Below are 14,144 nucleotides of genomic sequence, written 5' to 3'. Positions count from 1 at the left end.
TTAATAAGCTTCAGCGATGAGCCGCATGCTCCAGGTGTCTGAGAGAACGAACCACCAGCAGCCTCACCTGTCCACATAACCACCAGCAGCCTCACCTGTCCACATAACCACCGGAAGCAGCCTCACCTGTCCACACTAACCACCGGAAGCAGCCTCACCTGTCCACACTAACCACCGGAAGCAGCCTCACCTGTCCACACTAACCACCGGAAGCAGCCTCACCTGTCCACATAACCACCAGCAGCCTCACCTGTCCACACTAACCACCGGAAGCAGCCTCACCTGTCCACATAACCACGTTGCGCGCGCTGCTGCTGCTCCTTTAAATCAGGAGCAGCTTCCTCCTCTCGGCAGCATCATCCTCAGTCGCCGCGATGGCGATCGATTCGACCGTGAAATGTTCAAAGTGGGATGTTTCAGGAGAAGCTCGACACGCACGAGGACAGACACGCGAGCACCGAGCCGAGCAGCGACGTCCATGAAGCCTGGAGGCGGATGCACCGTCCAGGTAGGCCGCTGCTGCGCTTCACACGGGTCTGTGTGTGTGTGTGTGTGTGTGTGTGTGTGTGTGTGTGTGTGTGTGTGTGTGTGTGTGTGTGTGTGTGTGTGTGTGTGTGTGTGCGTGTGCGTGTGTTTGCTGCCGGCCATGGCGCTGGGCTCAGCCTCGTCCTCCAGTGGAGAAGCAGCAGGTTGAGCTGGTAGCTGATGGAGGGAAAGGGCTCAGTGGAGGCGCTAACATGCCACATGACGTCAGCAGCGGTTTATCAATACACAGAGTAGATCATGGCAGCACACACACACACACACACACACACACACACACACACACACACACACACACACACACACACACACACACACACAGTGATCTGCATGGAGCCGAAGCCTCCATCACCCTGTGACGTTCATCACGGCTGCTGTCAGCAGAGGACATGAACATGAGGCGTGAGTCTTTTCTTTGTGGTTTAATGTAGAATGTCTGTTATATTATATTATATTATATCATATTATATTATATTATATCATATCCTCCAGTGTGTCTTCATGTGTTGTCTCATATTCAGAGCAGCTGAGTAAACACTTCTTGTTTTGTGGGAATGAGGAGCTCGGCTTCTGGATTTCATTTTGTCCTTTTGGAAAGTGTTGAGATGTCAAATGTTCTGCGTTGTGTTGCTTCTAGTTGTGTTGTTGTGTTGTGTATCTACGTGATCACAGAGCTTCTTTGTTCTCCTTTTGCTTTGGTTCTCTAACACGGTGATTCACTATGTAAAGCTTCATGTACGATAGTAAAAGATGATGAAAAGAGATAAAGACATAAAGATGTTATATATTAATATTCATGTCTCTCAGTGAGGCGTCTTTTCTGTTTAGAGGAAACATCTCATATTTATGTTGTTACTAGAGTCTGAAGTCCTAAATTACAAACGCCGGTCCGGAGGAAACCTCGTCGTCGGGGACGATGGTACAGGCTGCTCGTTGCCATGGAACTAGTGACCCTGTTGCCGTGGCAACAAGCAGCTACACCGTGCGGTGGCTTTATGATGTTTTTGTGCAGAAACGAAGCTTCAGTCAGCGGAGCGTCAGACATATTTATAGAACATTAGTCCTCTTATTGGAGGGATTTATGACTCTGAACATGAACTTTATTACAGCGACGTTTTCACGTGAACTGATGCAACATAAATACATTTTAAATACATGTTTAAGTGTCTGAATACATACTTTTAGATTCTTTACTGTTTTGCTGGTCATTATATTGTTTTTTATTGTATGTTACTCTCTCTTGTGCACTCGTCTGCAGCTGTAATCCTGCAGATTACCACTGTGGGACTAATAAAGGATTATTTTATTTCATATTTTATATTCTGAATCAGAGTATTTCACACGTCCCAGAACAAAAAGCTTGTTAGCTTGTTAGCTAAATGCACATCTCATTGTGAAGCTGTGATACTGAGGAAGTAGAGAAGCAGCAGAATCCAGTAAATAAGTCTGAATTCAGTCGTGGCATCGATCAGCTGGCTCGCTGTCACACTGCTCTGTGTCACCGGGACGTTCAGAGCAAAGACTTTGATATTAGCATCATCTGCTATGACAAAGGCTGTCACATGCAGGCTGATCACAAGGATCTCAGGGAGGAAATGACCCTGAACTCGTCTCCTTGTCTCCCAGCGCTTCAGAGCCGGTCCACCTGGGAGGAGCACACCTGAGACCTGAAGGCCGGACCGACCTGGACTCATCCTGAACCCGCCATCAGGAGCAGGAAACCAGAGCAACACGCGTGTCCTGAGGATGCCTCTGGGTTTGATCGAGTTTGCATCATCAGAGTCTGAAGCGTCGTCCAGGAATGAGCTTCTGCTGCGCGGGAGGAAGACGCGTCATGGTTCGTACTACGCTGTTGTGTAAATGTGTGTGTTTCTGTTCATGTGTGAAGAATCAGGAGCGGTGTTTGCGTCGGGGGGTCGGTGGTGTGAGTGTTTGTTTGTGCAGCATGTGAGTCTGCACAGCTGTTCATCATGCACCTCGCTGCAGCCGCTGAGCGGTCCTGTGGCTCTGAGGCGAGTCGGGCTGACACAACGAGGACGTCGTTCCTCCTCTCGCTGTCAAGTGTACAACTGTTCCTGAGTAAAAGCTCCAGAGCAACTCTAGTTATCTAATGAGACGCTCGCCGTGTTCACAGCAGCTTGTTTAAAGACACAGTCATCCAGTCAGACGCATTCAAAGACATGAACTCTCCTGGACTTCACTTTGTTTACAGGTTTCACAAATAATTTGTTTGTGTTTGCAAATGTCAGACGTCAATATTCTTTCTATCTCAGATTTTGCTTCGGAAGACCGACTTCAGGAGGACAACTTGATGTGCAAACCACGACACTAACCCGGCATGCGCCGTCTTTTGGGCTGACGTCCCGGGACGACAGCGGCCATGTCTTTTTGTAACGAGAGCCTGCTGCTGGAGGACGAGTGCGGCTTCGTGGCGCCGGACGCGGCTGAAGAAAGCCTCCCGTCAGAGGCGGCGACTCCCCTCATCTCCGTCACGCTGCGCGTGACGCTGGCGGCCATCATGATCTTCATGATCACAATCGGCTTCCTCGGCAACGCCATCGTGTGTCTGATTGTTTACCAGAAGCCCGCCATGCGCTCCGCCATCAACCTCCTCCTCGCCACGCTGGCCTTCTCGGACATCATGCTCTCCCTGCTCTGCATGCCCTTCACCGCCGTCACCGTGGCCGCGGCCGACTGGAGCTTCGGAAGCGGCTTCTGCCGCGCGTCCATCATGCTGTACTGGCTGTTCGTGCTGGAGGGCGTGTCCATCCTCCTCATCATCAGCGTGGACCGGTTCCTCATCATCGTGCAGCGGCAGGACAAGTTGACCCCGCACAGAGCCAAGCTGCTGATCGCGGGCTCCTGGGCGCTGAGCCTGTGCGTGTCCCTGCCGTCGGTCGTCGGGTGGCGGACGGGCGCGGCGGGCGTCGGGGGCGCCTGGGCGCCACAGTGCGTGCTGGGATACAGCGACTCCCTGGCGGACCGCGGCTACACGGTGCTGTTGGCGGTGGCGGTGTTCTTCGTGCCCTTCATCGTCATGCTGTACTCCTACATGTGCATCCTCAACACGGTGCGCCGCAACACGCTGCGCATCCACAACCACGCCAGTGAGCGCTCCTGCCTGCCGGCGCTCAACCAGGTGAGCAAGATGAGGCTCACCGGCCTGCAGCGCCCCCCGCAGATCAAGGTGGACATGAGCTTCAAGACCCGAGCCTTCACCACCATCCTCATCCTCTTCGTGGGCTTCTCCGTGTGCTGGCTGCCGCACACGGTGGTCAGCCTGCTGGCCGTGTTCAGCCGGCGGTTCTACTACAGCTCGGTCTTCTACCCGGTCAGCATCGGCGCGCTGTGGCTCAGCTACCTGAAGACGGTCTTCAACCCCGTCATCTACTGCTGGAGGATCAGGAAGTTCAGGGAGGCCTGTCAGGAGTTCATCCCCAAGAGCTGCCGGCTGTGTCCCAGAGTGCCGGGCCGGAGCCGCAGGAGGGTGAGGCCCAGCAACATCTACGTGTGCAGCGAGATCCAGTCGGCGGTGTGAAGGAGGGCCGGGGGCTCGATGCCCAGCCAGCAGGCGTGGACACTGTTTTCAACTCTTACTTTTCCTCGTGATAAGCAATCGGTCTTTGACTAAATCATCTCACCACAACATTTGAACTTTCATTCTTAATTTTGAAGCCAGCGAGAAGAGAAGGTAATGATTCTGCACGACTGCGTCCATTGAGGTCATGTGACATCGGACGCTGCGTAACAGCTGCTGAATAGACCTTGTGATTACATTATGTCTCATTATGAAGCTGTTTGTTTTTAACTTTGAGGCCATTATGTGTTCAGAAGATTACTGCCAAACTATTTATCATCCATTGTTCATTGACTTCATAATCGGCCCCTGACGTGTTTCATCGTTTCTTCCGACTGAAGAGGAAAAAAAAAGCATTCGCAGTATTAATGTTCAGTGATGTTCTCAGAGGAAAGACCGCAAGCTTTCAACTGACGTCTTTTTAAATATCTTTATATTCATTTGAATGAAATGTGTGCAGGAACATGGCATTGTGTGAGCGGAAACTGTTATTTACAAGTGTGTGTGTGTGTGTGTGTGTGTGTGTGTGTGTGTGTCTCAACAAAGAAGTGTGTCAGTGATTGAGCTGTGAATGTTTACTTGAATGTCCATCTTTTCATAAATAAAGGAACCAGATTAATAAACAGTTTGTAGAAGAGGTTTCATTTTATTCAGTGCTCGTATAAAACAGTCTGTTTTTACGATTTACACAATAAATATGTATTCATTCATATCCTAAAGCCATCCATTTATGAATGTGTATCATTATATCATCTTATGTGATCCCATTTGAAGACTGAGTCCTGCACACTGTGCACAGACGTTTTGTTTTGCTCATGATGCTGAATGCATGTTGCTGTTAAATGTTCATTGCAGTACCGCACTAAACAGGAAGATGGCGCTGTTTGTTCATTGCAGACTCAGCTCCATTTCCTGCTTCACTGTTTCACTTCATTCTGCAGAACACATGAGATGTTTGCAGCAGCTGGCTAACAGCAACAAGAAGTGGGCTTGTTGTTGTTTATAGTGAAACTGCTCATGTGATTATCAGTTATTAGATATTTAAAAATGGTGAATCAAAAGATCCTAACGAGCTGATGTTTTGTCACAAAGAAAAGCAGCAAATCGTCATAATAGTATGAAAGAGGCATGACAATTACAATGTTTGAGGTTCAACTTGAAATTATTGAAACAATTTATGGATTAATAAATAAACAATTTTTTTTAGCGATGAATTAATGACGTTAGCTCACAATGTGAACCACGGCACATGATGCTGTTTAATGGTGTAGACCTGGGAGTCGTGCCACTCAAAGAAGGAAATGTAAACACACTTTTAATCATGTGTCGTCACATGACCATCAATACACGGCCTCTCCCTCTTCATTAGGATCACATGTCGCTTCATCACATTACTGTCTTAATGTAATCAGTAAACAAATCATTTAACAACAATCATTAGGAGAAGGGACTTTTTAGAGAGAGACTCGCCCGGCAGCAATTTCCTAAAACCAACAAATCTCAGAACTTGGTTGAAAAAATAATCCTTCACATGAATCTGGAAACTCTGCAGGTGAGTCCTTTAAGATTATGAAAAACATTTACACACACAGGAAGTCCAAATACCATGTGGACTGGGTTGTTTGTTGTGTTAACTTTGTGTAGCAATTATTAAATGTATTTTTAGGCGTTTAGCCTGAAAAATAGAGCACATCAATCAAAGGTTATTAGAAAAACATACCCGTCATCAACTTTCATACAGCACCACATCTAAAGTATGCACACAAATCAGCATATGAATAAATGATTATTAACATTAACCTTAAACAACAGTAAAATGCAATATTAACATGAGTGAAATACAAACATGAATGCAGCAGTTTAGTAACGGCTCATTTTGATATTTTAAATGAATGTTGTTGGTATTTTCACGGTGTGTTATTAATTTGATTTAAAAAAAAAAAGATGTATGTTGTTCTATTGGCATACAAACATGCAGGAATCATTCATGCTATGTTCATACAAAACGACTGTGGAGTGAATTATTACAATTTAATCCCGATCATAATAATCTTCATTTTTTATTACCTTGGAACATGTTTTTTTTTTTTTTTTTTAATATGACGCGAATCTCTGGTCGAAGTCATTTTGGCCTAATTTTTTTTAACATTAACTAAATTGGCAACAATTCATATTCACAAATCCAAATTCCTAATAAAACAATCAAATATTTTAAAACTGGCTGCTTTGAAACCGTTTCACGACACTTTTTACAACCTTTATTCCACTTAGCGTGTTTGTGGTTGTAAAGTTGTTCAATAAAGTTATTTTTTTTACAGAGGACAACGACATGCCGTGTTGTTATGACGCGGTGCATGACGGGAAAAGAACAGCATCCAATATGGCGGCTTCCATGGAACAAGATGGGAAAGCATCCTGCGGCTCGGACGTGGATGTTCTGCTGCACCCCGAGCTGCTGTCTCACGACTTCATGCGGCTCATCCTCCGCGAGGTGAGTCGTGTGGCGACAGAAACGCTCCTCCTGCTCCTGCTCCTCCTGCTCCTCCGTTAGCTCCTCCGTTAGCTCCTCCGTTAGCTCCTCCGTTAGCTCGTCTGTTAGCTTCATGTGTGTGACACCGGGAGAGGCGAGCTAACGGTTCTGTCTGTCCGCACCAGAGACACGTCGCGACCGGAGGATGTGAAAGTCGGGACCGGCTCACGGAGCTTTACCTGCGGCACGTCATCCCGCTGCCGCAGAGGACTTTACCCGACAGCCGCTGGGGGAAGAGGATGGAGAAGACCCGAGGGAGGCGCGCAGCCCGCGGGCCCGACAGGTGACGCGAGCACGAAGCATTACGTCACATTACACAAGTACCACACCGCTACTGAAGTACCACAATGGGGTACTTCTTTACTCAAGTACTGACATGTTTATGCGACATAATACTTCTTACCCCAATACTCCTGAACTGGAATGGTGCTTGTAATCCACTACATGTATCTGATAACTTCAGTTACAGATTCAGAGGGAATTAAAAGCGTAATTAAAAATAGTTTCACCATAACCAGCTGCAACATTAAGGTGATGAACACATGAATGCATCAAGACATGTAATCCACTCATATTGCTCTGAAATGGGCCATGAGCAACAACATGAGTTTAATCCATTTTATACGATTATTTGCTGTTTTGTTGTTTTTAGTTCCAGTAACGACCACACGAGGAAAAGGCCTCTGATTGTGTTTGATGGCAGCTCTCCTCACTCCGGCCCTCTGAAAGTTAGGAAACCAGAGGGAAGCACTGACAGGTTGAAACCTCCTCCGGCTGCACACCTGTCCTGCTCCGCCCGCAAGCTATCAGGAAACACATCTTCCTCTTCCTCTTCTTCTTCCATTCTTTGCGGCGCTGACACGGCAAACCTCAAGCGGGAAGCAAACAGCTCGGTAGGAACTTTTTGTTCTGTCCCCTGAGTTCAAGGAGCATGTGCACAATTATCCGTATTGTTACGAATACTTTAACAATACAGATGATGAAACATTCCTATTGAAGGACCACTTTCACACACTGTTATGAGTGACTGCATTATAATGTTCTTCAGACACAAAGTGAGGGAACAACTGGAAAATAATATTATTTATAACTGAAATGTTTTCTGTGCAAAACAAAATAATTGTAAATTATTATGAATCCATAAATGTAATCAACCATTGGTATGCTAATGATGAGTAACGCATGATATTGGACTACTTGGAATATCCCTTACTGATTCATCTTCCACCTCTTCAGGATGCGATGAAGTCTCCAGAGGTGAAGACAAAGATCCAGCATGTGACCTGGCCCTGACCCCTGACCTCTGACCTCCAGACACAGACCTGCCTGCAGCACACAGACCTGCCTGCAGCTCGGGCTCTGCAGGACGGACCCCTCCCCTCCCACTGAGCGATGGTTCCCAGTGTCTCTGCTCTCCCATCCCAGTTATGTATCAGCAAAGGGATGAAAGCAGCTGGCGTGTCTGACAGGACGGCGCTCTGAGGATCCTGCTGTCACTGAGCGTCCTTCCCACAACCTCAAGTGTCCTTAAGATAGACGATCAGCTCCTCGTGTCCTACACAGACACCTTCTGCAGGACAAAACAAGTAACACAACTTTTGTTTTCTGAGATGCCATTTAGGGAAATGATGGTTGTCGATATTCTGTTTCTGTGTGCGAGGGCTTTTGTTCAGAGCGCCTCTGTTGCCTCTGCAAAGGAAACGGTTCTGTTCATGTCCAGGTTCTGTTCAACATGTACGTGGTGACACCGTGACTTGAATGGACGGATGAACTTTAGTTAATAGTTTCATATTGTGAGGGATGAACTTCATCGTCAACACGTTTTAAGGTCGTACAATAATAATAATATTAGTGTGTTCAGTCTAGTAGTAAATGTCTTTTTTCTTCTCACTTGTTCAGGGTTTTTAAATCTTAGTGTCGGTATCATAATCCACTGTTAGACAGCCAATTTGACACAGAACGCAAGTAACTTTTATTCATGTACATGAATATCACCTTTAAAAATAATACAAAAGAGAGGAAAATAGACTAAATCAGGAATATTGTTATTTTTGAAGCGTGTGTTCAGGATTGTGTATAGATCGACTTCACGGTTGCTTTCTTTAAAACAGTAGGAAGAGTTAATTTAAATATTTACAAAGTATTTTAAATCCAATGTGAAATTTCATGTCATGTTTGTATCGATGCTTTTTAAAATAAATTATCTAAATACAATGAATCACTTTGTTGATTTAATTACACAAAAGTTATCGACTTTTTGGTCCATGTCTGATACGCTGCAATGATCTGATATTCAACTACTGAGAGAAAACGAGTGAGTGAGTGAGTGAGTGTGCACCTTTATGTCTGTCCACAGATAACGTTGCGTTCTACAGGAGCATCGATGTTGCAGGTTTGCTTCTCTCGTGCGGCCGCGTGCTCCAGGAGCGGTTGTGTTTGCGTCGACTCGCAATCGCCCAAAACTCCTTTTATTGCCTGTTTTTATTCTGACTCCTCCCTCTCTGCTCTTCAAGAGATAACGGGGTTAAATGCTGTTCTGCAGCCGGACACAGTGGAGGAAGACTCTTCTCTTTAACAACCAAAGACTTCATGTCTGTGGAATAAACACTGTCTCTTATTGTTTTCTGTGTTTTTGCTTTCAACAACACTCTAAATTCCAATGAAAGATCTCATCGTCTATTTGTTGTATCTTTCATGCTGCTTCATCTTTAAGGCTTTTAAACCAGCAGTCTGCAGTCCTTTTTGTAAAGAATGGGTGTACATTTTTCTGTTAAAGTATTTTCAAACCATATTTCTACCTGTTTGTTCTGTGTGAACAGTTCTGAAATGCGTGTGATATGATGCAGCTTAAGAGTAAAGACACACTTTTCATATATTTAATTGGTAATATGAAAACTCATTCACAAAACCTTTACTATGGCGTCAAGCTAGTCCATGCACGAAGCAGCAGTTATTACACTTCAAAGTGGATAGTCTACATTTATATTGTAGATTTATTTTCATACAGAATCTCTCAGCATCCGTGTTGCTGTTGCATAAGCAAAGGTCTGAACATTAATGTTATTTTATTAGTGCTGCCTTTTTCTCAAAGAGCAATTCATTTAAACAATCTAATTCAAATAATACTGTTAGTAGTTTATATGTCATGACATACAACAGTGTACTTCATAGTAATGTTGTAAAGACACTGGATGCTACGCTCCGTGCTCTCGGTGTGTTACTCCTCTATAAGGTAACATGATCATCCATCACACGTATTCGCTGTCCTGCACACTGGATTAGATGTCCTTGCCGCACTCGGGGCACAGGATGTCATCGCGCTCGGTGAGGAAGCCGCGGCCAACCAGGGACACGGAGCACTTCTTACAGTTGAAGCAGTCGTTGTGCCACTGCCGCTCCTCGAAGGAAATGTACTTGCTGCCTCCGAGGCCTGAAAGAGAAGAACGAGCCTCAGCTGTAAATGTCACATCACGTAATGTGAACGCGTCTCCGCCCCTCGACTCAGATCCGCTCTGAACCTGCACGGGTTCCTCCCTCGGCCCGTGCCTCAACTTTAACAACCAATATTCTTTGTGCTCACCGCTGATGGGCGTGGTGCAGGACGCACACTTCTTGGCGTAGAGGTTGCAGAAGCAGTTGAGGCAATAGGCGAAGTCATCTCGAGAGGTGAACCTCTGGCCGGACAGCTGCTGCTTGCAGCTGGTGCACAGGAAGCAGTCCTTGTGCCAGGGCTGGTCCCGGTAGGTCACCCCGCCCGTGGTGATGGGCTTATGAGAGGGAGCAGGGATGTCATGGGGTCACACTTCAGGCGTAAACATGCGAGTGAAGATGGAGAATGAGTGAGTTCTGCTCTGGCGTCGTACCTTCTTGCAGTGCACACACTGCATGGCGAACTGCTTCTCGTAGCACGGCACGCAGAAGTTGTTGGTGTCCTTGGGGATGAAGCTCTTGGTGCCGATGGGCTGCTGGCAGCGCTGGCAGGTGAAGCAGGTCTCGTGCCAGCTGTTCCCCTTGTGCTCCATCTTCCTGGAGCCTTCAGGGGAGAGATGACGGCAATGAGGATTAGAAAAACTAAATGTGCGATTGGAATCGAGATACAATACACGTTTAAATGTGTTCTGGTCTTGTTAGTCAGAACAATCAGCTCAAGCTCTGTAACAAGTTTAAGTTCAGAATTTGCATGTTGGTCCTGTTTCCTCTGAGGTCACTTTAGAGGTCACCGTAATGAGATAACAAGATGAAACAGTAGACATGTGGCTCCATCTATAATTTGATAATAATAATGACATGATAAAATATGTGGCATCATATATAATTTGATAATCTGATATGATCAAAAATGTGGCATTTGTATGGTTGATAAGGGGTGTTTGACATAGTTAAAGTGGTAGAATTGACCCAGTTTCTGCACAGCTCGTTGTTTTCTTGATGTAAACACGTTCAGAGGGCTTAAAAACACATTTGAAGCTTCTATTTATGTTGCATAATCTGTAAAGCAGCTTCTCTATGCACAGATGTTCCCTGTTCAACACATTAGAAAGATATCATAAATATAAGTCTCCCTGTTCCTTGTTTGACTTCAGCATTAGAAGCTCACAGACACAGAGACTTGTTGTCCGTCCTCGCTCTCTACTGACTCTTTATTCACAGATTTAAATTGTCTTTACTCTAAATGTATTTGTTGTGTGATGAAACATAATCTGACGTAACAGACGACCAGATGTGTCTCCACTCTGCTCGATCCGCTCGTCGTGATGTTCACACACAACACGTGTCCGTGAACGCCAACGACCTTCTTTTATACCTTTCCAATCTTTTTTATTCCACTACAATAACTTCAGGAACCTCTAAAATCTCACACTGAATTTAGAGCTGCTGTTCCTACACACACACACACACACACACACACACACACACACACACACACACACACACACACACACACACACACACACACACACGTCCTGACCCATCACTGCTGTGCACACTGTCCCAAACATAATAAACATAATTACACTGAATTGTTGAGCCACATTCGGCAGCGTTTAGATCTGTGAACCATTCGCAGAAGCTTTATTCTGACGCTCGCATACTTTTCCTCATATAATTGGGATGTTTCTTCGGTATAGAGACTTAAATTTGATGCTCTCTTTGAGGGTTGTTCCTACCTGGCATGATGGTTTTCTTGCAGTCGTGGCACTTGGAGGAATACTCATTGGAGTAGCACTCGGTGCAGAGCAGCTTTTCATCCTTGGTGGAGAAGGGCTTGTCCACCAGCGACCGCTTGCACTGGAAACAATGGAAACACTCCTCGTGCCAGTGACGGTCCTTGTAAGACAGATCCTGCAGGAGCATCAGGTGGAAGGTTAGCCGGGCCGACGGGGACGATGTCATAGTGTTCAAGGCACACAGAGCATGCACAGCATCACGTCTCTCACCCTGGTGTTGCAGCCGATGGGCTTCTTGCACTCCTCGCAGGTGTTGGAGTACAGGCTCTCGTAACATTTCACACAGTAGGGGTTCTCCTCTCGCAGGACATACTTCTTCCCAAAAAGGGACTCTTTGCAGTAGTGGCAGTCGTAGCGTTCAGTCATTTTCACAAAGAGGCTCTTCCTTGAGAGAGAGGGGAAGAAAAGGAGCCACAGGAAGTGAGAAGAGGGAACGTATTCTGTCCAAATAATGTGACTTCATGCACGCAGACACATCCAGTTGAAACCGCTTCATCTGGATGGTTTTCCTCACAACGTCACCGAAATAACACAAAGCTTTGAGGACACTTTTGTCTTTTTGTAGTGACTCTGACCCTCAGCAGACAGACATTTCTTAGAGTTAATTCCATGCAATAAATGTTTTCTGGGACACATTCAGGATCAGGATCCTTCATGGGAAAGATACATATTTTCCCATGTTGCACTTGGCTCCCTTTCATCTCTCTCTCATCTCTCAGCGGTCCTTCTTTTGGTTCTCGGTGTCAGAAGTAGAAGGTGACAGATGAGGAGTGTATAAATAACTCCTATCAGCTCTGCTTGGAGACGGTCAACTTTCCCCCCGCTGCATGCCGGCGCTCAGCACGCCGCTGCACGCTGACCCATCCATCACCCCGCGGCCAGCTGTCAGCAGCAGATCACTGTACCCCTTGTCATCATGCATGCATGTGTGTGTGTGTGTGTGTGTGTTTGTATAAGTGGGGTTGAATGGCAGTTGTAATAATGGCTACTCACAATCTGCAGCTGCTGGTGGTCGGCCTGTTAAGCCCTCTGGCTGTCACACCTGCGCCTGAACGCTCTTACTCTGGACCAGGGACAGGCTGCGTATTGAAATGTGTGTGTGCAGCGCGTGCACCTTTACAAAGTCTGAGCAAAACCTGTATGAGAATATATGAAATAAATATAGTGTTTATTACCAGCTCAGGCTTTGTGTTTGACTCACACACACTGATGTGACTCCATGTGCTGCACAAAGCTTTGGCCAGATAAAGAACCATAAAAACTCTACATTCCTCTTTTCTTAACTCTTTTATTCTTTACTGGTTTTCTTAATTGTTTGAATTCCTGTTTTGCACTCAGTGTCGTTTCTTCCTCTTGATCTAGTAGTGATCATTGTGCGTTCCCACCTCTGTGTGTGTGTGTGTGTGTGTGTGTGTGTGTGTTATTAGTTGTGGATGTCGTCTTTTATCCGGCTGAAGTTGAGGCGAATAATCTGCTCGTCCTTTCGGCTCCGAGTTATTCTCACTCCTCCCACATTCCCTCATTGTCCATCGCTTCAGCCGTGACTCACCTAGCTTATGTAAGGATTTATCGGACCCCTAAAAATAAAAAAAGGATAATCTCAACTGCCACAAATAAAAGCTCCAGCGATTCAGACAAGTCGTGCAGCTGTTTCACCTCCTGAGCTCTTTGACGCTCGTCTCTCAGACGGCCACTTGGAGGCAAACGTTTGACCTCGAGCTCTTTCCCTCGACCTTTTCCCTCAAACAACTCTCAGTGCATTAAGTTAAGAAGCGGCTTCTTTTGTTTAAATCACTCATTTCCAGCTTTTGCAATGATCTTTTTATTATTATTACTGTGATACTTTTTGGGCTCTTTATGATTTGGTTTAAAAATGCATATTTGTATCTTTAAAATGTTCCATCCATGAATCAGTGAGAGCTCTGAACAGCTCACATTGATTTTCTGGTGCAATTCTTCGTTGATTAAATAAGTTTTAACAACAGCCTCTTATAGTATGCTTGTGGGAATAAATTGTAAAATTGAATTAAGCTCCACATTTAAAATGTTCCTTCTGAGTCTTAAAGTAAATGCAATATAAAATAAAATTGCTGTTCGCTCTAAACTGTCTGGATGCTGTCATTATTTTCTATGAAGATATATTTTCAGGAACCTTTTAAATCCCTTAGTTGTTGTATTTTTGTGCACTTACAAAGTGTGACTACATTTCTTACTGCATCAAACAAAGAAACTCTGATTTGCACTAAATGCTGTAAAGCTCCAACAA

General features: G+C 45.5%; 3 protein-coding genes across 5 annotated transcripts in view; 2 read left to right on the top strand and 1 right to left on the bottom strand.

Annotated features, from left to right (window-relative positions):
* The first annotated feature begins 359 nt into the window (after positions 1-359).
* On the top strand, positions 360-4,743 carry gpr45 (G protein-coupled receptor 45). 2 transcript variants are annotated; one of them, XM_068572806.1, is made up of 3 exons: positions 360-508; positions 2,170-2,380; positions 2,817-4,743. In XM_068572806.1, the coding sequence occupies exon 3, from the start codon at positions 2,924-2,926 to the stop codon at positions 4,079-4,081; it is 1,158 nt and encodes a 385-aa protein (XP_068428907.1). In that variant the 5' UTR covers positions 360-508; positions 2,170-2,380; positions 2,817-2,923; the 3' UTR covers positions 4,082-4,743. The 2 variants fall into 2 exon arrangements, with proteins under 2 accessions (XP_068428907.1, XP_068428908.1); XM_068572807.1 differs by lacking the exon at positions 360-508 and adding an exon at positions 866-945.
* Positions 4,744-6,489: 1,746 nt separating this feature from the next.
* cunh2orf49 (chromosome unknown C2orf49 homolog) lies at positions 6,490-9,141 on the top strand. 2 transcript variants are annotated; one of them, XR_011077313.1, is made up of 5 exons: positions 6,490-6,611; positions 6,776-6,933; positions 7,303-7,543; positions 7,887-8,236; positions 9,007-9,141. XR_011077313.1 is itself a non-coding variant. In XM_068572796.1 (4 exons), exons 1-4 carry the CDS (start codon positions 6,501-6,503, stop codon positions 7,941-7,943), a joined length of 567 nt encoding a protein of 188 aa, XP_068428897.1. In that variant the 5' UTR covers positions 6,490-6,500; the 3' UTR covers positions 7,944-8,830. The 2 variants fall into 2 exon arrangements, 1 of the variants encoding a protein (XP_068428897.1); XM_068572796.1 differs by lacking the exon at positions 9,007-9,141 and having other exon boundaries at positions 7,887-8,830.
* Positions 9,142-9,620: 479 nt separating this feature from the next.
* Positions 9,621-14,144, bottom strand: part of fhl2a (four and a half LIM domains 2a) — a 4,991-nt gene continuing 467 nt past the window's right edge. The window contains exons 2-6 of the mRNA XM_068572321.1: positions 12,089-12,263; positions 11,819-11,993; positions 10,514-10,683; positions 10,231-10,417; positions 9,621-10,080 (exon numbers count right to left, since the gene is read on the bottom strand). Coding sequence (XP_068428422.1) covers positions 9,929-10,080; positions 10,231-10,417; positions 10,514-10,683; positions 11,819-11,993; positions 12,089-12,244 — 840 coding nt within the window. The 5' untranslated portion in view covers positions 12,245-12,263 and the 3' untranslated portion in view covers positions 9,621-9,928. The remainder of the gene's footprint in view (positions 10,081-10,230; positions 10,418-10,513; positions 10,684-11,818; positions 11,994-12,088; positions 12,264-14,144) is intronic.

The sequence above is a fragment of the Clinocottus analis genome, unplaced genomic scaffold, assembly GCF_023055335.1.
Source record: "Clinocottus analis isolate CAN_PGR_092001 unplaced genomic scaffold, fCliAna1.0.p SCAF_12, whole genome shotgun sequence".
Classification (NCBI taxonomy): domain Eukaryota; kingdom Metazoa; phylum Chordata; class Actinopteri; order Perciformes; family Cottidae; genus Clinocottus; species Clinocottus analis.
This window is presented reverse-complemented; position numbering and strand designations above follow the sequence as displayed.